The sequence below is a fragment of the Triturus cristatus genome, chromosome 2_1 (assembly GCF_964204655.1).
Source record: "Triturus cristatus chromosome 2_1, aTriCri1.1, whole genome shotgun sequence".
Classification (NCBI taxonomy): Eukaryota; Metazoa; Chordata; class Amphibia; order Caudata; family Salamandridae; genus Triturus; species Triturus cristatus.
The window spans coordinates 269737888-269762383 of record NC_140581.1 but is presented as its reverse complement, the minus strand read 5'-3'; the positions used below and the strand labels follow the sequence as shown (position 1 = coordinate 269762383).

At 47.0% G+C, this 24496-nt stretch overlaps 1 protein-coding gene across 1 annotated transcript in view; it reads right to left on the bottom strand.

The window, feature by feature from the left end:
• LOC146864085 (UDP-glycosyltransferase 3A1-like) overlaps window positions 1–24496 on the bottom strand; it is a 282339-nt gene that overhangs the window by 163137 nt on the left and 94706 nt on the right. The window contains exon 2 of the mRNA XM_085640711.1: window positions 6718–6816. Coding sequence (XP_085496837.1) covers window positions 6718–6816 — 99 coding nt within the window. The remainder of the gene's footprint in view (window positions 1–6717; window positions 6817–24496) is intronic.

The following is a 24496-nucleotide window of genomic DNA, read 5'->3' as shown; positions in this document are numbered from 1 at the left end:
ATGTACCGATGCGTACACAGGCTCCTATAGAAACAAGCATTGGCATAGCCAATAGGTCTCCCCTTTGGGGCCTTATAAGTGTTTAGCCATGCAACAGTTGCATAACTAAATACTTATAAGGTCCCAAAAGCGAGACCTATTGGCTATGCCAAGCGGCCGTGAAAGTGATCACGATCAAACATCAAAGCGGCCGCGAAAGTGACAGTAATCGCGGTCAAGCGCGCGCGCCCACGCACCTGCACTGTAGCTCTAGGCTGGCCTGGTAGCACTTTTTGGAGCCCTCTCAAAAAGTCTCGCCAGACCAGCACATGCGCTGGGTCAGGCGAGACCTAAAAAGGGAGGGGAAGAGGAATGATTGAAAAGAGGGAGGAATGAAAGAAGAGAGGGAAAGTGATGACAGAAAGGCACAGAAGGGGCTTATGAGAAAGGAAGTGAATACAGAGATGGACACAGGGGGTTAGGAGAGAAGAGATGGAGGAAAAGGAGGGGAAGGGGAAAGAAGAAGTGAAGAGAAGAAGGAAAATTAATAGAAGTGAGGGAGAATAGGGTGACAGAAAATAAGGAATTAATGGAAGTGGGTGGAAGAAGGGAAGGAGGAATGAAGGAAATAAGGGAAAGGAGGGAGAGTGGGAGTGAAGAAGAGAGTATTGTACAAGGAAAGAATAAGTGAAAAAGCAAGAAAGAGAAGGGCGAAGGCAGGAATAAGGTAAGACAGAAGGAAGGGCGAAGAAAAGTAGGGAGCAAGAGAGTGAAAAGATAAGGAGCAAGAGAGTGAGAGATGAAGGGAAGAAGAAAGAAAATAAAAGGGGTGGAGGTAGGAATGAATTGAGACAAGAATGAAGGGGTGGGGTTCATTGAAGCACAGAGGGTGTTTGGAGAAAGAGAGGAAAGAAGAGATTACAGATTGTGTTAGGAGGGACGGAATAGAGGAAGAGAATGATGGGAATGGAGAAAAGAGAAGGGAAGGGAGAGAAATGGAGTAAGGGACAGAGGAGGACACAAGTTAGAGGTAGAAAGGCATAAAGGAAGGGGAAAAGAAAAGAACCAGAGGGATAGAGAAAGGCTGAAGGAAGGAATTAAGGGAGAGCATAAGAAGAGGACGGGAGGGAAGGAGGACGAAGGAAGGGAGGGATGGGTGAAGGAAATGGAAGAAAGAAAGAAAGAAAGAAAGAAAGAAAGAAAGAAAGAAAGAAAAAGAAAGAAAGAAAGAAAGAAAGAAAGAAAGAAAGAAAGAAAGAAAGAAAGAAAGAAAGAAAGAAAGACCAATGAGGGGTCCAGGGAGTTGGAGGTAGGCAGGTGATTTGAGGAGAGGAATTGGGTGAGGTAGAGTAATTAAGTGATGGGCAGATAGAGGCAAGGAAGCAAATGTGATTGATGAGGTGATTCTGTGGAGGCCCTGAGATTCAGTCTGTGAATGAATCTGCTCCTTCGACCTGAGAATCCCCTCCATGCTGAGAGTCAGATGCACGGAGAGATGCCAGTAACTCATCCAGTGACTGTCCTGCTAACAACACTGCACCACCATCTTCTGTTGCTGGACTGTGTGTTTATAAATGTCACACCATTTCTAAACAGCACAGACAAATGACAAAACCACAAGAACACCACCACAAATGACATGCAACAGACCCCAGCACGCCGTGAACCAGAGAATCTGCATGCGTCACTGCAACCACACCAGCGTGCCACTCTGTGTACGGTGCATGCAACTCAGCCCTGTGTTTGCACTGCACCAGGGCCTTGTCTGTGAAGGACGCCACTGCACCTCACCTGTCACAAGTCACTGCAAGCAACCCCAAAGAACAGTTCAAGAGATAATATCACACCTCATACTAAAGCTAATGCCCTGTCTCACAGCAGGCAGCGAAGCGGAGCACAGCCACTGTCCAAGGGCGGCAGCGTCCGTCCACGTCACAGCACTGAGCAGTGCCTGCAGTAACAGGATGTGGTCCGTCGGCTGCGCTGCCGACTCTGGTACAGGAAACCAGGGTTCGAGCCTCGAGGTCGCGTCCACATCCTGTGATTCTGGGCAAATCACTTAATCTCCCCGTGCCTTAATGTGTAATGTAAATACGGTGCTATGTAAAGCGCTCCAATACCTTCGGGTTGAGTTCGCGCTATATAAATATGCAAAAAAAAAAAAAAAAAAAAAATTTAAAAAACAGACTGAAGCAGTAAAACCATGCTGCATAACGTATGTGCCGCAAAACCTCCTCACGCTTATGCGGCTTAATCACCGCATCCACACAACATACAACATATCACTCCATCCATAAAACAAACACTACAACACAACCTCCCTGTGCACACAATACAGCACAACCTCCCAGTGGCGTACAGTAAAGAGCAGCAGCTCAGCAGCACGCAGTAAGGCACCGTGATTATTGTTTAAGGAGGGTTTGTGAAGCGCGACATTGACTTTCGTAGAGTTTCTTGGCGCTGTAGGAAATACTGCTTTGAAAGTTCGTTAACAAGATTGTCTGCTGAGGATGTGGAAAGATTTTTATTTTTTTCCCTGAGTTTGATATGATATAATATCACGCCCTCGTCTCCACATCTTTTTGGACCTTGTTTTAGGGACTTCAAACAGGAGACAAGTTGCAGGACATACACAACAGTGCTGTCTGTACCACATACAGCACAGCACCTACGCCATACAAAATATAGTACATCACTGTAGCTATACGACATACAGCCCGCCACTGCACTTTTACCACATGCATTGCAGCACTGCATCTGTATGAGGTTCTGTACACACAACACCTATAAGGCATTGTGCGGCACTGCATCTCAACTGCATACAGCACTTTTTTTCGTGACCTACAGGCCAGTTTTGGCTCAACAACAAACAGCACAGCACTGCGGGTGTACCACGCACGCTGAATCTATAGACCTTGCATTTATATGACATACATCAACATGTAGAAGCAATCTAGAATTGTTCTTCCTCCACATCATACGTCATAACACTGCATGTATGCTACACCACATGCAGTACAGCCCTGCCAGTATATGGTACGCAGTACGGCATGGCACTGCACCTGTACAGTGCAGTGCAGTACTATATGAATACGCCATATAATGCAGCACAGCAACTATATGATAAGGTGCAGCACTTGATGCATACGTTGCACAGCACTTCACTACATCGATATATCTTCCAGCACCGGACGGTCTATCCAACACAGCACTGTCGACAGACACACAATGCCCTTTGGAACTGTACGACACACAGCACAGCAGTGCAGTCATACGAACAACAGCACGACAGCTGTACAACTGAGTACCGCCAATGAACTACACGCAACCGCATCATAGTTATACTACATGCTACTACCATGTGCTCTTTCTGATCTTAGACTGTGACTGCAAGGCGCACTGCATGCTGGGTTGGCCATTGAGCTGTGACAGACGGGTGGCAGTAGTTTAACATGCCAAGTTGCACAACATGCCAGAGGTGCTACAAGCCCAACATGCGACATGCAAGAGCTGAAACATGCTAGGGGTCCACCGTGACAGCGGTGGACGGCAACATGCAAAGGGGATAACACGTAACACGCCAGAAGTGCCCAGATGGAAGGGGTGCGTGAAGTGGGCGTTGAGCCAGGTGGGGTGGGTGTGATGCAAGGGGCAGCTGTGCTTCTGAGTGAGAGCAATGCAAGGGGGTCTCTTCACCTCGCGCCTCTTTGGGCACTTGACACGGCCCAGCTCCCCAAAATTCAGCATCCCCGAAACCTGGCACGTCGTGAATCATTAAAGGAAGAATGTGAGAATGAAACAGCGTCAGAGCCCTGTTTGGCGGAGAAACAGAGCAGTTCCTGCAGACGACATACGACGTCTCTTGTGGGAAAGGGGGCAGGGGAGCGCCGACTGCTCTTGTTCTCCTCTACCGGGCTCACTGCATTGCAGATTGCACTACCGGAGAAACAACTGTAAAGAAATAACCCCAAAGCATGCCTCGCGCGCCCCCTGCTGGACACGAGTTCACCCGCTGCACCTTTCAGAAGCTCTGGTCGTTTTCCAACTCTGTTGGCCATGGGAACAAGCATTGGCCGCGCGGCCGTAAAAGTAACGGCTGCGGGGCCGTGAAAGCGAAAGTAATCGCGATCACAGCGAAAGTGATCGCGATCGCGAGGACGGGACGCGCTGTGTGTCAAGCATGCGAGTGGTGCACGCGCAGCAGTGATTGGCAGCTGCGCGTATGCATGCTAGCGTGAACGGAAGCGCTAGGCCAGCGAGGTCTGGCAGGTAGCACTTTGGAAACCCGTATACTAAATGTCGAGCAACAGCGCATGCGCTGTTCTAGGCTCGACCTAAAAAGTGGTGGGTCAGGAAAAGTGTACACCCTGTGGCGGGCACCCCATGTTACCCGCCACAATGTGCATGCATGGATCGGGGGGACCCATGGGCACCCCCCATGACAGATTCGAAGGGCTCCGGGTGAAGGGGGGCTGCTACGGCCCCCTGAAGTCCGATTCCAACAGCCGTTTCATCTCTCTGAGACCGAGGTGATACAGCTGACCGAATCGTGCATCGTACTCACTTGGTCAAAATCCGGCTCCATTGTGCTGCACGATTCATCTGCAAAGTGTCGGTCAGACAGGATTGGGTACTGGAAATCATTCGGTCGATTCGGACGAGATCGTCGCATCGTACTTGGTCGTTCGGAGCGGGTGACGACTCAGTCAGAAAGATAGGCACCGAATCGGATTTGCATGCTCTGGTACCCGTCAGGAGGGCTTTCTAACGAGATCGTAATCTGGCCCTAAGAGCTCTGCTGTTGAGGCTGAAGGTATTGCTTGACTGTAAGTGGAATTTATTTTTTTTAAAGGAAAATGTACTTATCCATTCCGCTGGCTCACCTTTGGTCTTTCTCGTTGCTGGTGGTCTCTGTAGAAATTGACATCACCAGTCCCATCCAGATGTTTCTCTCTTGCACCTGATAATATTAGCAGCATGAGAGCAGCATCAGGATTGGCTGGAGTGGGCTGCCTAGATGCTTCCACAGGCACTGGGCGCCTGTGGCTGTTCTCTACCAAGCCGTCTTAGACAGCTGGGTGGAGAGGTTTACACTGCGCATGTCAGGCTGGTCGTTGCAAGACAGCTGGCCAAAGTAACATGTGCAGTGTAAACTGGTGGAGTGAGCAACCCTCCCCTGCTGCCAGTCTGTAGCAGTGGCCTCGCCTTCAAACACGGCTGGCTGGGTAAAGGGTAAAATAAATTGGTAATTAATTCATTTTATTACCATTTTATTTTTCTCCTTTGTGATGCTGGCAGCAGGGGGTTGACGCTTCTCCACTTTAATTGAGGGGCCATCACTGCCCATTGGGTTGTTGTTGTCCTGCCCTTTGTGGGTGGGAGCGCAAATTGCAAAAATAGTGGGATGTTGGATGGATAGGACTGAGTGGCAGATGAGTAGTGCACGATTCCAGTGACAGCATTGTGCAATCCTAGGTGGATATTGGGTTATTTGAGCCATTTTATTTGGCTTCCCTTCCTTACCAAGTTAACTAAGGTTTAAATGACAAGCCAGCATTAAAGCCACTGAGCTTATGCTGGAAGATAATAAATCTCAAAGGCTGGAACTCCGCGTCCCCCTTGGTCCGTCTGGCATTTTAAGGTGGTTAGGGGCAGGGGACGCCCCCAACTAAGGGGCGTGGAAGAACAGTAGACATTGGAGGGTTGACCTAGTGTGCCCCCACAGTGGTGTATGATGTTGATGTCAGGGACAACCCAAACCCCCCGCCATGTTCAGCTGTGACCAAGATGTGAAAGCCCGTCAGCTGGAACCCAGTTAGAACTACCCCCCAACCCCTGCACACCCGGTACTTTAAGCCCTCTGGTTTGTTTTCGTAGATTCTGAAAACTCTCTACACCACCCTGCACTTCTTAGTTGGAAGTTGAGTTTGCTATGTATCATGCGGGAAGCATCCCCTCTGAAGCTCCTTCGTAAAACAGATTAGACCATCTTATAATTAAAAGTATGTGACAAATTGATAGGGCAATACAAGACCGCGATTTCTTGTAGCACTGCTATCGACACGAAGAGCTGTTCCTTCTGCATGTGCATAGTGTGATTGTTGTAGACCCTCAACACTGGCGGCTGCCATAATAGCTGGACGCACAGTGACGGGGAAGGCTCTCCTGTCAGTGCACTGTATTGTAATTCAATTGGTGTATGAAAGGCAGTCGTGATTGTAGATTTCTAAATGCTATTATGTAAAATACTAAAAAATATAAGTTTAAAAAAAAATGTGGCTAGGGCCAACCTGGGGTGGATCCCATTCTAAATCAGGCCCTGGAGAAAGCTTCCATTTCTTTGTTTCTTCAAAATGTGACTTGGCTAGGATGCAGGATACTAGTAGAGAAGCTGAGGTAACATAACCATTTTTGGTACTTTGATCTGGCCGGTTGTCGCCAGACAGAAAGTGGGCCAAAAAGGAACCTGGGAAAGCTGCGACCATATTGTCCATGCTGTATTTCCTTCAATGACAACGCATAAACCTAGTTGATAAGATTACAAGGCACTGCAGATACCTCTGCTGAAATGAGTACTCTATTTTTTTTATATTTCTCTGCATGGGAAGAAACAAAAAGAATACTGGAAAGATGACTGTCGTTATATTGGAAGACGCCACAATTATCACAGAAATACTCTGCATCTTGAACACTCTATCAGTACAATGCAATAGCCATACTCAAAGAGAATTCATATACCTGGGATACTGATATTTCCAGACTGCAGCATTGTGACTTCATGTCCGCTCTTATGAAGAACATGCGAAATCTCACTCATCAGAAGGTAATGGCTTCCTCCTAAAAGACGCAGATTAAAAACCACATAGGGAAACATTACCTATATATAATATATTCTGACTGCAGACAAAAAGTTTACTTAATTTTGTGTAAACAGTTTCTTAGGACTTCCTTGTCATTTCAGAGTATTAATGGACACACATTCAATTGTTCTGCAACTACATAAATGTTTTTATTTATTTATTTCTAATCATGCATCGAAGAATCCATGCTGTTGTAAACACCATGAAACTATTCCGTGTGTCCCATCACAACCCCAGGGCAGTGGTTATCTATTGTACTCCATGATCGTGGATGATTGACCACCTGATGATGATCTATCTGCTATAGTAACTGCTTGAAAGAACCGAAACGTCTGCATTCTTTTTTGGTTTCTATATTTGTGTAGCTCTCTATTTTCCAATATGGCTAAGCCTCTTTTTCCTGATTGCTAGAATACTAATATAATGGGTATATTATTGATCAGTTGTGTACACACTACTATGTAATAAATCACTTGTATCGTTCTGCAACAGTGTTCTGAGTCATGATCACTTTACCACTTTTGGTCAATAAAATGAGGATGTTCTTTCCTAAATATTCTTAACTAAAAGCAAGTGACTTACACTCACAGCCAGTCTCGTTGATACCCTAGAATTGCCGGAGTCTAGGTTCCGGCTTTGTTGTACGCGGACAATGCGGTTCTACTGGCACGCACACCTAAAGCTTTAAGCGCACTAGTGGACCGCTCTGTGCTCTCTATAAGAAATCGATATCTAACCACAAATTACGGCAAGTAACCAATCATGTCTTGTGGGCCTGGTAAAAGTACCTTAAGCAGACTTATTTCTAACAGACAGTTTTTGGTTTGTGTTAAAGTGTTTAGTTACCTGGGAATCACATTTAACTCTGCAGGCACCTGCACTCACAGGGGACTTATTGTGTCTTGAAGCTCAGCAGATCAGCGGGAGCCATTTTTTTTATCTTTCCAGCCCCTCATTTAAAGGTAATATTTCTCCCTTGTTAAAGTACAACGCTCATTGCATCCCTGGAGCAGTGTATGGGGCAGGGTTTGGGCACAATGCCTCTTCACTTCGGCCTGACGAAAAAGGTATTTTAAAAAAAATATCTTTTTATTAAACATAAACATTGACAGTCGGCAAAGCAGTGTGCACTTACATGGTATGGATTCATATGGCGAGTACATTTTGGCATCTTAGATAGCTGGGATACATATCGAGCGCCCGGATGTAAAAGGTATTTCTTGAAGGTTTTTACACCTCCCTCCGACAGCTTCGAGTTATATTGTCCACACAGAGCTTGATCAGCGATACATTGAGGACATAGTCCATTTGGTACCCCTGTTGCTCTGGATCAGTATCTGGGTGAATCCCCATGGCAAGCTATGCAGGGATATCATTTAGGATTGTCTCGGCCTGGATAAAGGATGTGCTATACCATAGCTGAGTTACATATCTAACTCTTTGAAGACCTTGGGGTTGTCCTCTATCTTTTCTCTACCTACAGCTATAAAGAAAGAGGATGAATTAACTGTTAAGCTGCCCTGACTGCTGCTTTCCTTGCAGCGCCTCGCGGAACCCGCTTCGCGGGTCCCGCTTCGAGGGGTGTGCTGTCCTGGACCTTTGGACCCCTGGAGTTGTTTCCTTGCCAAAGCGGAGCCTGCAGTGGGTGTGAGTGCGCGTGGGCAGGGCTGCGAGCTGCGGGACGGGGACTACATCTCCCAGGAGTCCCCGCCAGCCCTAATTACAATCATCTGGGCCGCTCTCCCTGCCTGCCCCGCCCCCACCAACGAATTTAAAACCTTTGGGACTCCGTTATGCTTTGGGACGCCTGGCTGACCTGTTGGTGCGTGTGGAGAACTGCTGCCCTGACTGCTGCTTTCCTTGCAGCGCCTCGCGGAACACGCTTCGCGGGTCCCGCTTCGAGGGGTGTGCTGTCCTGGACCTTTGGACCCCTGGAGTTGTTTCCTTGCCAAAGCGGAGCCTGCAGTGGGTGTGAGTGCGCGTGGGCAGGGCTGCGAGCTGCGGGACCGGGACTACATCTCCCAGGAGTCCCCGCCAGCCCTAATTACAATCATCTGGGCCGCTCTCCCTGCCTGCCCCGCCCCCACCAACGAATTTAAAACCTTTGGGACTCCGTTATACTTTGGGACGCCTGGCTGACCTGTTGGTGCGTGTGGAGAACTGCTGCCCTGACTGCTGCTTTCCTTGCAGCGCCTCGCGGAACCCGCTTCGCGGGTCCCGCTTCGAGGGGTGTGCTGTCCTGGACCTTTGGACCCCTGGAGTTGTTTCCTTGCCATAGCGGAGCCTGCAGTGGGTGTGAGTGCGCGTGGGCAGGGCTGCGAGCTGCGGGACCGGGACTACATCTCCCAGGAGTCCCCGCCAGCCCTAATTACAATCATCTGGGCCGCTCTCCCTGCCTGCCCCGCCCCCACTAACGAGAGTCTCTATTTTTTCAATCTGTTATTCCCGCTGTGCGGGAGCGCACGCGGGAGCGTCCCGGGAGAAGCCCGGGACAAGGGCGGGACCGTCTGTGGCCGTCAGAGGCCGGAGTAGGCCGGGCTGGGCCTACTCTCTTGGATCGTCCATTCGACCCCTGGTCCTATTTTCTGTCACAGCCCCTTGCCGATTATAATCCATCACTCACATTATGCCGTCCCCGGCAAGGGAGAGTACCCCATTGAAGCCGGGAGGAGTTAAAAATAGGACCCTAGAGAATTATTTCTCCCGGGCGGTGGGGGAGGGGGACAAAGAGTGCAACCTGTGCCGGTTAAGGGCAGAACGGAGACGCTCCATAGATAACTTGAAAAACACCCCCCTTGGAGAACAACCCACTACGCCCAGGGAGGAGTTGTCCCTAATAGATGATGTCCCACTCCTGCTGAGGGATTGTATAAACACTCCACCAGTTGCAGCCATGAGTATAGTCCCAGCTACCAGTCCAAGCCCTACAAGGGTGACCATTGATTTAGTCTCCCAACCCCCCCCAGCCTCTAAGGCTAGGAAAGCTAAACCCAAGCCAGTTACTACACAAGGAGCACCGGGGCCCCCTCCTAATAAACGTAGGAGGAAATCGAAGGGAGCCCAGGGAAGGAGTAAATCCAAGATCTCTCACTCGGACTTTGGGAAGTCTTCAAAACCCCCCGTATTAGCAGCGAAATTACCGGCTGAATCACACCCCAAACCTATTTCCCGGGAGGATCTAGCTCCCACCCTGATAAAAGACATAGGAACTAGTACCGCTAATGTCCCCCTCTCTGTTGTCCCGCTTGGAAACCTGGAATTCTTGCTAAGGTCTCTATTACTACCGATTAGCGAGAGTATAAAAAAGATTGAGATCAGACTAACTATTCTGGAGGCCACACTAGGTAGTCTGAAAATCCCGGCTGGTCATCAGGGAAGGCATCTAGAATCTACCCCGCCACAATAGCCCCTCAACAGCCTGTAAATAGTGCAGCAAACTTAGTCCCTCTACAAGCCGCAAATGCGGCGGCCCCGCAAAAACCCCTAAGGCCCAAGCCTGCATCAACTAAGCCCCTTAACTCTAACATGCCTACTCCTCCTTCAGGCCCTGTTCATCCGGCACAGCCGGTAGATAGTACCACACCGACTCCCCTAATGAAGCTTCCCTTGAGACCACGCAGACCTAACCTACCCCCAGAGACTAATGATCTCACTGTAGTCATGGCGGGTGTCCCCTCACTCGAAGAAGGTGAAACTGAGGATTTTTGTGCCCTGAAAAGTAGGGTAATTAAGTGGTTAAACATAAATAGACCCCTCCCGACACACCTTAATAACGAAATCATAATGGTAAGAAGGGTGCCATGGGTGGGGAGAACATACAAATCTATTATAGGGGACTGCATATTGGTGAGTTTTAGGGACACAGGAACGGTTTCCTACATATGCCAAGGGAAGAATAGATCCAGAGAATCCACTATCCAAACCCTTCGTGTATATTTCTTTTTCCCCATTATTCCAGTCCCATTGCAGCCGCCCCAAATTCATGACAACTGGGAGAGGGTTGGCAGGAGGGGGAGACACTGGGCCTTCAACCCTAGGCCATTATTTGGCCGACCAGAACCACCCTTGCACACCTATAACCGGTTTACTTGCCTGAACGGTCTAGAGGGGGTGGATTGACAAACAGATAATGTCCCCCAGGGTCACATGGATAAGGGCGTTTTGGTAGAGGTGGTGGAGGAGCAAAACTCTCAGGCTCAGCAAACTCTACCGAGTGGTGTGGGGATTTCCATGTTTGCTGAACCTAACGCTACAGCCATAGAAGGTATAGGAGGGGGACATGGGCTGGCTACGCAAGGGTCATTACAGGAGATACCATCAAGGCCCCAGGGGGGTTCAAGACGGAGGGGAGAGGGAGTGAGATTCATCTCCTGGAATGTAGCAGGCATAGCGGGCAAATTTAATAACAAGGAATGGGTTGATTTTATTAGAAAATTTCAAGTTATATGTGTACAGGAGACATAGGCCTTGGTGAATAATTACCATCTACAGGGGTACAAGTGTTTTTTTGTCCCCGCCCGAAAATCCAGATCAGGGAGAGCAATGGGCGGTTTGTCCATCTACGTAGATTTAGACCTCCCAGGCTCCTGGTCCTCCCCAGATTGGAACTCACATGGGATTCAGGTAGTTCGGTTCCTCGGAAAGGGGTTAAGATTTTCTGTTCTTAACATCTATAACACTGAGATAGTAAACAACCATATCCCGCTACTAGCTGAACTAGACCATAGGCTGGGACAAGAAACAACATTCCAAAATAAGGGGCCGCCGCACGGGCTGCTTTTAGTGGGAGACTTTAATTGCCACCTCTGTCCGGCACTGGTCAAGGTAAACACAGACTGGTCACAATGTCCAATGGAGAAGGGTCCGCATTTTTCTCATACGCCTACTGGGTTGGCTCTTAGGTTGCTTCGGCTTAAGTACGACCTAGAGCATACCATTAATATGATAGACCCACAGTCGGATGGTTCACTCCCACCAACTTTCAAGGGCAGGGGTTGCTCATCTATTATAGATTATATTTTGGCCTCGAGATCCCTGATAAACAAAATAATCAGTGTAGGGATAGATTGGAGCAGTTTTAGTGACCACAATCCCAATGGGCCCGATTCACAGAACTAACTTAAGACAAAATCCTAAACTTACTACCATTTTGGTATTCACAGAAGGCACTTACTCATTTCGGTATTCACAGAAGTTAGGAGTCCTAACTTTAGGACTCCTAAATGCCTTCTGTGAATACCGAAAGTCTTAAAATTAGGATTTTTCTCAGTTTAGTAGTAGTATAGTTAGGACTCCTAACTTTAGGACTCCTAAATGCCTTCTGTGAATACCAAAATTCTTAAAATTAGGATTTTTCTCAATTTAGTAGTCCTAAATTTAGGACTCCTAACTTTAGGACTCCTAAATGCCTTCTGTGACTACCGAAAGCCTTAAAATTAGGATTTTTCTCAGTTTAGTAGTAGTATAGTTAGGACTCCTAACTTTAGGACTCCTAAATGCCTTCTGTGAATACCGAAATTCTTAAAATTAGGATTTTTCTCAATTTAGTAGTCCTAAGTCTAAATTTAGGACTACTAAATTGAGAAAAATCCTAATTTTAAGACTTTCGGTATTCACAGAAGGCATTTAGGAGTCCTAAAGTTAGGAGTCCTAACTATACTACTACTAAACTGCGAAAAATCCTAGTTTTAAGACTTTCGGTAGTCACAGAAGGCATTTAGGAGTCCTAACGTTAGGACTCCTAACTTCTGTGAATACCGAAATGAGTAAGTGCCTTCTGTGAATACCAAACTGAGTAAGTGCCTTCTGTGAATACCAAAATGGTAGTAAGTTTAGGATTTTGTCTTAAGTTAGTTCTGTGAATCGGGCCCCTTGTTTTTATGCTCTCGTATAGGGTGGGTGCTGGAACTAGAGTCCACCGCTCAATTGAGGAGAGGGTCACAGATCAAGGTAGGAGACTGAAATGGTCCAAAATAGATGGGGTAAAGTTTTATAAAACTTCTGGGCGACAAGGGCCGACTAGCCATTAACGACTGTCTAGACCTAGAAGTCCAGGGACCAAGGGTACTGGAAGCATTTGACCAGATTGCTAACCTGGTCGATGGCCTACTTAGGACCAGTGCGCCCACATGTAATCTGGTAAATCCCCGGTGGTTTGATAAAGACTGCTCTAAGGCACTGAGGGAGTTGAAATGCTCCCTTAAGCTAAAACCAAGGGACCCTCAAAAAATCAAGGGGTGCAGAGAAAAATATAAAAAAGAGACCAAAAGGAGGAAACTTGCCCTGCAGGCAGAAGCTTGGGCAGACTTAAGAGAGGCAGGCGAAAGAAGGGATCTAGCGGGATTTTGGAGAATCATTAATAAACCGACCTTTCAAGAAAATGATTCCCCAGAGATAGGGGTTAACATCCTCCCGGAGCAGTGGGTCACACACTTTAGGGCTCTATATAACCATGAGCCCGGTATCCATGTAGAGTCACCCGTAACCACAAGTCAGGTTCCCTCGGTAGTATTCACTCTTAAGGAGATTACTGCAGGGATGGAGGGTCTGACTAAAAATAAAGCCCCGGGGCCGGATGGAATTCCCCCTGACCTGTTTCTTAGTAATATAGAACTATGGGCCCCGCTGATGACCAGGGTCATAAATACTGCGACCATTTGCGGCCTGCCACCATCCTGGTCTAAAGCGATCATCGTGCCAATCTTCAAAAAGGGCAATAGGGATGACCCCAAGTGCTACAGGCCCATTTCCCTGATTGACGTATCGGCTAAACTTTTGGGTAGGGCAATCCTCAACAGACTGTCCGAGTGGTCCGAAGAGAATAACATCTTCTCGGACACTCAATACGGGTTTAGGACAGGGAGGTCCACCAGTGACCAATGCCTGAACCTTTACATGCTGACTGCCAAATATACTCTGGCCAGTGATGAACCCATTTATATGGGATTCATGGATCTGGCAGCAGCATTCGATCACGTCAATAGAGGAAAGCTGTGGGATATGATGTTAAGCATGGGGATTGAGAGTGGTTTAATTACCATATTAAGGGAATTACACAGCGACACCACGGCCAAGGTTCGATTTAATAGGGAGGGAGGATTGTCTGACTCTTTTCCCTGTAAGAGTGGAGTCAGACAAGGTTGCATTCTTGCCCCTTTTTTGTTCTCCCTTTATATTAATAACCTGGAGCAGTTTCTCTTGGGGTTAAAGGCAGATTCCCCAAGGGTCGGGGCGCGGCATATTCCTGTTCTGCTTTACGCAGATGGCGCGGTTCTGCTTGCACGCACACCTCGAAGCTTACAAATCCTGATAGACGGGTTTGTTAGGTTCATGAGTACACTGGATCTATCTGTCAACCTGGGCAAATCATATGTACTCCTGGCCGGCAAAAAACCTTCCTCTAAATTTACTTATACAATAGGCACCCATACTTTAGAGGAGGTCAAAACGTTCTCTTATCTTGGAGTAACCTTTGATGGTGCTTTGCAGTTTAACTCTTTAGTGGTGGAACGTTGTAGCAAAATGATTGCCTCTAATGGGGCTATAGCTGGATATGGCAGGAGGCTAGGTAGATGGAGCCCGGAACAGGTGATGAACTTGTATGGCTCCGTATCATGCTCCAAAGTAATCTATGGGGCAGAAGTATGGGGCTTTGTGAACACCACTAGAATTCAACAGGAAGAAAACAAATATCTGAAATCTATCCTGAGGGCACCACCAAGTACCGCTGGAATCATAGCTCATAGGGAGCTAGGGAGACCATACTTGGATGACCTGTTAAAACTTAGGCCAATTGTGGCCTGGCTAAAAATATGGGTTAATCCAGATGCGCATCTAAGCAGAGAAATTTTATTGGACTGCTTAGATAGGACCCATTGTATGCGCATCCCCTGGCTTAAATATGTAAGAAACACCCTTGAAGATTTAGGCTTTGGAAACCTCTTCACGAACCCCACATCAATTTCAGCCCAGCACAAGAAACAAGTAGGGGAAATTTTCCTAGAGCGGAAAACCCAATGTAGAGCTGAGGCTGAAGGTGTTAAAAAGACTGTGAGGGCTCATAATCTGGTAAAGAGTGTGGAGGGTATGGAGCCTTATCTGTATCTTGTGCATAATGCACAGGATAGATTTCTTATGTGCCGTTTTAGACTGAATTTACTTCCTTTTATGTTGGCCTCACCAGCAGGTTTCACCACGTCAATTGAGCAGAAGGGACCCTGCGGCTGCGACAACAGGTCTCCGCAGGATTCCCTTCATTTTGTTTTGCTCTGTCCCTATTTCTCTATGCCCAGGTGCAGATTTCTTGTAAATATTTTTAAAAAAGCCCAACAGGAACGTGCCAGGGACGCATTAGTCTTTTTGCAAAAAGCCTCTGATCCACTAACATTGTGCTGTATTATGAATTTTATTAAGGTTGCGGTCCGATTAAAGATGACTAGGGGAGAGGAATGAAAGACTTTGGATTTTCCTTTTTTATGATCCTGTATGTCGGTATCTCTATTTGCACTAACTTTGTATAAGGATCTTGATTAATGTTTAATGACTTTTTATCCATGTATATATGTGTGCTTTTATGGTGTTTTTTAATCACCGAATAAAGATTTTAAAAAAAACCAAAAAAAAACTGTTAAGCATTTACATCTTCAGCTCTGTGAAGATTTGCATTGGCGCGTACAAAAAGCACAGTGTCACCTTATTATAGGCGTCTCACTTCCGGTGAGCCAGCTTTCTATCTTGGACTTGAATTAACTCACTGGGAGTGATCTTTGCTTTTTTGGTTTAGATCTAACACTGTATGGTGTCTTTTGCGTTTTGCTGGTTCTCAGGCCAACTAGCTCTTGTGATAACCTCTCTGAACAGTCCTTGTTGCGTGAAATATTTTTTTGTGCTTACTATAAATAGCACAAATGCACTTTCTCAAGCCTTTTTAAAAAAAACCTTGGTTATTGCAGATGCAATGAAGCGCTATATCATCTGCAATTGTAAAACACTCTGAAAAGCTGTCTTAGACTATGCTCTTTTTAAAAAGCTGCTTTCAGAGCCGGGAGACCGATGGGGGGTTCATATATTACTTAGGGTTGTGATTGATTTCTTTTATATGATTGGCACACTTGTTTCGTGCGATTTTCTTTTATCCCTTTTACCTTTTTAATCTTGCTTTTAGCGATTTTACTATTGACAATTTGCACATTCAGTCACTTCTATGAGCACCTTATGTATTTATTTGTGTTTGCTGATATTCATCGATTGAGATATTTTGCTGTTTTAATGAATTGTACTCATTTGATGTTTCAGTTATGGAATTCTCTTTTAAAGATGTTGCATTAGTATGCTGTGCAATGTTGTTCATTTGTCTTTTGTGGCCTGTCCGGCCGAATAAAGAATTGCTGAACTGAACTAAACGGAATCCAACTGTACACTTGATTCATTTTACACAAGAAATTATTTCTATAAACAGACTACCTTGCTGTAGACGAATTATTCATTTGTGGTGGACTCCTGAACCGGAAATCGTTGGTATGTAAACAGCAAGCCAGACTGGAGCCTGGTAAGCAAATAACCAAGAGCCGATCGTTTCCATTACATGATTCGAGACACCAGCATATCTTTAAAAACTCTCCCCTTCTCTAAAAAAATATTAAGGGGGTTAAAAATGTTCCTGCAAAATCTACTAAAACAACCTAAAGTCGCCTCAAACCTTTTGAATCCCCCCACAGGGTTCCATGCACCTCTTCTCCCACATTCACACTATGACTACGCCTTGCCACCTGATTTAACTTATAACTGCTTTGTGTGAACTATGTACAATGACGGCACTCCCATAGACAAATGATGTGTGTTTGACTGTTTGATAAGATGCGCACTGCAGGCTGAAATACCTCTATTGGGCACTATAACCTGACATCATTTTTTATCCCACAGTTATATATCATCTAAACCTGATTGAATTGCACCTTGCCCCTTTGCTATGTATATGCGCAATGCTTCATTTTCCAGTAAAATAGGTCTGTGCTACCAAAAGACAATACATATATTACTAGATATCATCATAAGTCACGCACGTTGTGAATCCAGTGCCACATAAAATATCTAGAAATATGTCATAGATTCTATTTCACATAAACGTACGTAATATTGCACATTAAAAAAAAACAAAATACGTCAGAGAATTGTGCAGAACTTGCTTGATGTCTATGTTTCTACTGCTGCCAATGTCATATCCTGGAAGCTAGCAACTACTTCCGTGCTCCATTGGAAGAATGTTCCTCAACTCCTACTCTTTGACCTCTTTCCATATCTCCTGCTTGCAGCCTTCTTTCTTTTTTGTTATTTTATTCTGATGGGTTTAAATGGGAGGGGAGGCGATAGGTGGAAAGTAGCCAGGTCAGTTTCTGACACCAATCGTTATTGCGACTTGTTTTGCGGGGTCTTTTCCCTATGATTGTTCGGGGCATGGAGACCTTTTATTAGTATAATGCTCTATAGGCGACAGTCAAGTCCCTCATTTCCTCACTCGTTTACGGGCCTATGGTACCCAGAATGTAATCATGAGTTGTGAGATAAAGTAGAGCACTGGCAGCAGGTAAGTTTGCCCACTAAGCCCCAACATAGCGGATTTCCCACAGGCCTTCTTGCATGGGATGGTAACACAGCGTTTCATCCTCCGTAAGTCCATGGTACGAGAATGCTGTCGGGCACATACTAGTGAGTGTGTCCGTCTGACTCTCAATGGCAGCCGAGAAGCCCAGGAAAGAATGCTCAAGTCACTTTGTGCACTGTGTAGATCGGGGTGTGCATAGTAATGACTACACAAAGAAGGAGGTACTACCATCAGCTGCTAACCAGCCCATCAACTGCTCCCAAAATAGGTGGAAATAATTAAAATAAGATTACATCTAGTAATGTGCCTGGTAGTGGTCTGCTCACTCCTTTTGTTTCTGCGGATGCTTGTCTTGCCAAGTCACATTATCTGATTGTGGCCCAGAGTTTGGCTCTGTTCAATAGGTCTTGTGATATTTCAGTCATATTTACTCATCAATGGTCAGATTGAGTTTATGCCAGAAGAGTATAACTTCCGCAGTGACTCATGATATGCTGCATGTGATAACCTCTTCATTATTGTATAACCCCAGTTCCGAGGGATATCCGTCATTCTGACCTTTGACCGCACAAATCCAGTGTGTGCACAGAGGCCTTGGCCACATGCCATCTATGAGAGGTCCTGTACTAGTGCTAGCACATCGAGCCTGACCTCACTTGAGACAGAGGACTGCCATCCCTGCCATCTGGTCCAGCATGTAGAGCCATGGTGGCAGCATACTGTGTTCTTAGGGATGGATAGTGTTATCAGACCTTTTTATCTTGATGACTGTGGTGGAGGCCTTCTGGCAGACTCGTGTAAAGTTCTGCTTCTATGCGCCTGCCCAGTCATTTGTGCCAACATACAGAGTCAATATTAAGTGTGTTGGTGTGTGTAACCCATGTGGCATAAGCAAGGTGTGTTTGAGTCAGCCAGAGTACTGGACGTCAGAGGGATCCATCCCGCATACCCCTAGCCTGACACACTGAGGCAGGGAAGTGCTGTGTCCCAGACAGTGAAAGTGCATTGCTCACATTCCCGTAGCTGGAGGTAGGAGACCTAGACACTGAAATAATGAAGTGAGGGGAGTCAAGAGAGGGCTCCTTTAGATGTGACAGTCCATCATCTCAATGCATATACCAACCCCTTGGAGATCTGCAGAGCTTTCCAAAGGGTGTCAATATTGTTTCAGTTACTTCACTTTGTCCAAGTTTAAGAATTGCATTTAGGGTTACACAAATTGAGAAAAATGCCAAGGTTTAGACGCCTAGTAGAAGTGCATACAAACATTTGAGTTGTGCAACTGCTGTGGACTTATGACAGTTACAAACCTGCCTGTCAAATGTTTTTTTGTTTTACATAAATAGGTATGAAAATTCAGCTTGCTACATTTTTGTGACAAATCAAAAGATACTATTTCCATTTAAGCCTTAATTTCTTGTGTCCAGAGATACATGTTTTCCTTGATTCTTTTAATTTCTGGCCGGAAACCAATAATTCATCTAGGGTGAGACTGCCAAACCTTATTTTCTGTTGCTCTGATGTAGGGACCTGCAGTGTTCCTTCCTTCATATAACTAACTTATATCTCTACATAGGATGTGTAAGAATTCTGTTCACTTGTTAGGACAGCAGCAAACATCAGTACACACAGCTTTACAGCAGCTGACCTACAGATCTAATCTTGAAGCACTGGGATGGATATATGTGGCTTTATCCCACTCCACATGCAGTGCACAACATTTCTAGAATCCTATATTTACCTTCAGCTCTCTGTTAAAACCCACATGAACAGACAATCACAAACTGTCTACTTTCAGTCGAGCCTCCTCCTTCAGATAGTGCCATACTTATCAGGCACTAACTTCCGTTATGTGGTTCAGGCCATAGTGTTATTCCACATAAGAGGCATTCCCAACCAGGCTACCAGATTATGCTGCAGCCCCATTTAAGACTATCTTCTATGGTTCCACCCTTATGATATTTGCCCAAAAGACATTGAGTACACCTCACCCTACACAGATGAGGTTGCTCTAGCTCCCGCGTGCAAGCTTCAAACCAAGTGTAAACATGGTTCATTTTACACAAGCAATTACCCTGACAACAGACCTCCTTGCTGTTGACCAACAAAGCATTTCTGGAGGTCGCCTGAACACTTTCCATCCTAACCAAGCCAAAGTGGAACCCATGAAGCACATAACCATGAGCCAAACATTTCTATTCCATGCTTCGAGACTCCAGCAGATCGTTCACTGACCTAACAACTCTCCACTTCTCTTTAAAAAGAATTAAGGGGGTTACAAGTGTTCCTGTATCCGCCTAAAGATGACTCTTAAATTCTGAATCCCAGCATAGGATTCAATGTACCTCTACTCCCACAAAAGGTCCAATATGACTATGCATAGCAACCTTATTTAACTTATAAATGCTTTGTGGGAACTATAAACTATGATTGAAAGCCCCTAGATAAGCTAGTGAGAGAGAGAGAGAGAGAGAGAGAGTGTGCGTGTGTGTGTGTGCGTGCGTCCGTCCGTGCGTGTGTGCGTATGTGTGTATGGCTACCTTATAAAGTGCACACTGCTGACTGAAACACCTCCATTAGGCATTGCAGCCAGACCCCATGTTCTGAATCTGAATTAATTGGACATCACCCCCTTGCCATGTATATGTGCAATGCTTCATTGCCCATAAGAATATGTTTGTGTTAGAAAAACGCACTAGATAAAATAAAATATGACTTGATATCATCATAAGTCCAAGCAGATTGTAATGCACTGTCATATAATACATCAAAATGTATGTCATAGGTTCTATTTCACATTTATGTATCTAATATTGAATATGAAAAAAGACATACGTCCTGACAATGGGTAGTCCTTCCTTGTTGTCTGCGTCTCTACTCCTGTCACTGTCATACCCTGGAATCTAGCAACTACTTCCCTGCTCCTTTGGAGGAATGTTCCTCACTTCCTACTCCTCCTCTCTTTCCGCAGCTCCCAATGGCCCCCTTCTAATTCTTTTGTTATTTTATTCTGATGGGTTTAAATGGGATGGCAGGCGAGAAGTGGACAGTAGCCAGGTGGGATGCGGAAACCAATTGTTATTGTGACATGTTTTACAAAGTGGTTTCCCTAACATTATTTGGGGCATAGTAAACCTTTATTATTATAATGCACAATACAGGACAGTCAGTCATTTATGGGCCTCTGAAACATAAAATGTCAATATGAGCGTTTGATAACAGAGCGCTGGCAAAAACCAAGATACAGAGAGGATTTCCCACGGGCGTTTCCTCCTCCTTGAAGTCCATGTCACGAGAAGAATATCTAGAACGTGCTAGTGAGTGAGGGTGTCTGGATGACATTGAATGACTACATAAAGAAGGAAATGCTACCATCTGCTGCTAATCGGTCCTCCGACTGGTCCTAAAATATGTGAAAATAATGTTAAAAAGATCACATCTAATACCCCTCCCACTGGTCTGCCTACTACATTCATTTCTGCTGATGCTTGTCTTGCCGAATTTGGAACAGGGCTTAGTTGTATTTGATGGGTGTTGTGACATTGCAGCAGGCACGTCATACCTACTCTTCAATACACAAAGGAAGTTTATGTCAGAGACAATATAACTTCCACAATGACTCATGCTAGGCTGCATGTGACAAATTCTGCAATGCTGTATGATCCCCATTCTGAGGTGCAGAACTTTGACAGTGGAAGTAATCCTGCAGCTGGTAAATACCACATTCCACACTGTAAGTATTTACTTTGTGTGGTATTACTTCAACAAATAACAGGGGATCTAAGACAGGGCCTAGGGTTTGTACAGAATGAGGGGCTAAGTTTTCCACAGCTCCGAGAAGGTGTGTTATTTCAACGGAGGGTGATATGTAGGGGTGGGCGGGATTTGCGAAATTGCCTTTGGCAAAATTCCGCGAAACGGCAAAAATCTCCACGAACAGCGGAATTTCGCGTGCTCGCAGAGATTTCGGGGGCGGGGCTTCTTTGCGAGTTCCCATGCCTCTTGATAGGGTCAGAGGCAGATCAGAGCAGCAGATGAGGGAAAAGCAGCCTCCTGGTCACAGGAACTACACGGGGGATTGTGCTCGAGAAACTCTTGGATGCAAAGACCTCCATGTCTATGTCTGTAAGTGCTTCCTGTTGCGGTTTAATTTTTGTGACAGGAGCACCGTGCCAGAATGAATCCTACCCTGCATATTTATCCACGAAGATGCCACCGTTTTGTGCAATACCTCTCTACTCGACTGGAGTACTTTCTACTGGCTAATCAGTAAGAGCTACCTCGTTGGGTAAATGTAAAGTGCTTTTCCTACACTACAGCTGCGTAAAGGGCCAGAAGAGTTGTTTCCAGTGACCATGTAACTTTGCCACCGTGCCAAAAGGCGCCTAGGTCCCTTGAGTGAGCTGTCCATCATAGTGGAAAGGGCGGGAAGATGTTGCATACCGTTAGTGTGTGTGGGGCGGGCCAGACGGGCGGGGCTTCTATGCGAGTTCACATGCCTATTATTTATTAAGGGTTAGAGACCGATCAGAGCAGCAGATGAGGAGAAAGCAGCCTCCTGGTCACAGGAACTACACAGGGATTGCGCTCGAGAAACTCTTGGATGCAAAGACCTCCATCAAGGATTACAGCTAATTTTCCACAGCAGATATGGGGAGAAAGCACACCTGCCCAGCCTCGACCGTGCTCACTAATTTTTTGGGCCATATTCACAAGGATCTATTGCCGAGTCAACGGCACTTTATCGCAGCCGTAGTTGCGATAAACTTATCGCCCCAATTACAAGCTGGTGTTAACAGCCCACAGCACCAGTTTACCGGCAATAGCAGCCGCGAAAAAAATCGCCGCGGATGACCCCTGCAACTATCGCTAATGAGATACAGAGTAGGCGTTCCTGTGCCAAAAGCCGCGACAACACCACTCCACAACATTCACAATGAACAGCCAGAACTGCGATAAGAACACGAAATAGGCGATAAGGCGCATTAGCACAAGGAAAATAACACCTGCTCCGACCTGGTGCTAAGTCGGACCACAGCCTGCACCACAAAAGGGAGACCAGCCCAGAGCCACACATATCGGTAGGCCTGCGCTGCCCGCTGGCTCTGGCCTACACTGCGGTCCAGCAGGACACACAAAACCTGAGCTGTCTGGACCGCCGGGACCGGTTATCATCGCAGCAGCTCAAGGTGCCCCTAACACTGTACACCCAAAGTCACCGTCCCTTGGTGGTGTACCTGTGCCGGCCGCAATGCTCCAGGTGCCACTAACCCTGTGCAACCCCAGTCAGCGTCACGTGGTGTTAGGCACGTGACAGCCGCAAGGCCTTGGGTGCCACTAACCCTGTGCAACCCCAGTCAGCACCACGTGGTGGTAGGCCCGTGACGGCCGCAAGACCTCGGGTGCCACTAACCCTGTGCCCAACAACTCATGGGCCCTTTATGATTTAGAACCGTGGAGCGTCCGTCATCCACTCACCACCAGCAGAAGGGAATGTGACGTCCTCTGCCCCTTATATTGGTGGAGTCACATGGCCTGTGCCGGATGGGTGTGGTGTGCATGCAAACCTGCCCTCATGGAGTGGCTGTGACATGCTGACAACTAGACCAGTAACCTGCACACAACCAGTGAGTACGCCTGCGACGGGTAGCAATGAGGACCCCCCCCCCGGAGCGTAAGAGGAGTGGTCTGGCCTGCCGTTTGCCGGACCAGCGCAGGGCTTGCAACAATGACTCATGGGATATGGGCGTGGTTCAGTCCATGTCCGGACATGGAAGTGACTGATGCGTGTGTCCCTGTTGTAGTGTTCACGGGACCCGGTACACACTATGCAATGTAGCATCCTCTGACTGGCATCCCACAGGATGAGCATCATTGACTCAAGGGACATCACTGTCCCTACATTCACCCACACATTCATACATGAATGATGAAAGACATAACACAGCAGTGCGTCACTGGATGTTTATTGCACATTCAGTGCAGTCCTGCAGCTGGAGCAGTACAGGGCAATGCTGAGCACACTACACAATATGGGCCCATGGAGGGCCAGCCAGAGTCCATCCGGGGATGACAAGTATTGCGGAAGAGGACGGGTACAGTCCGCAGTCTGGTCGCCGTGTCATTGGTCATCAAACAGGATATGGCAGTCCATGTCGCTGTCCAAGGTGAGTGCATCAGAGTGTATCGGGGGTCAGTGGAAGGTCATGGGGCCTTGTACGGCACCAAGCAGGAAGAGGCCAGGTGGCGGAAATGAAAGCTAGTGCCTCCTGATTACAAACCCATCTATGTCCTCGGATGTGTGCTCTGCCCCACCTGTGGGTGTTGCAGTACCGGCTGGGGCACTGTGTGCCACTGACACATCAGGGGCCGGAGGAGGGTTGTCAGCCGCAATGTGTGGCAGTGACACATCAGGTGCCGGAGTGGGTACGCCTGCCGCACTGTGGGGCACTGTCACATCAGGAGGCGGAGATGTGGATGGTGTGGGGTCAGCAGCATTCATCTGCGTCATGCCTTGTGGCAGCAATGCCATGAGGATGATCTGCAGGGCATGTTAGATCCCAGCTATATTTCACTGGTGTGCAGCGGTGGCTGCCATCCTTTCCGCCTCCATACGCACCATGTCCTCCATGAGCCTCTGCATGTGTGTCAGCTCACGGCTGCTATCGCTGGAGCCCCTCTGAGCAGAAAAGTGTTCTTCTCTCCACGTCAGGACTCCAGCGATGTCAGTCAGTGCTCATTGGAGGCCATGGAGTGGGTCTAGACACCCATGGATGGCGTCCAGTTTGGTACCCATGAGGTCAAACCCCACCCGCACCTGCTCAGCCGTCTCCCTCTGGGCCTCCAGCACACGGCGTTGGAAGGCCATGTGTTGTTCCTGGGGGTCTTGGTAGACTGGCGGGCAGTGGGTGCCTCCTGCTGGGTGGTTTGGGTGGTGGGTGGGGTTTTCTCAATGCAGCTGGTCAGCCCTGATCCTGGAGGTGAGTCGCGGATGATGTCAATGATGTCTAGGAGGGCTTGGGTGTCGATGCTGGGGTTGTCCGCCTCGTCATCAGTG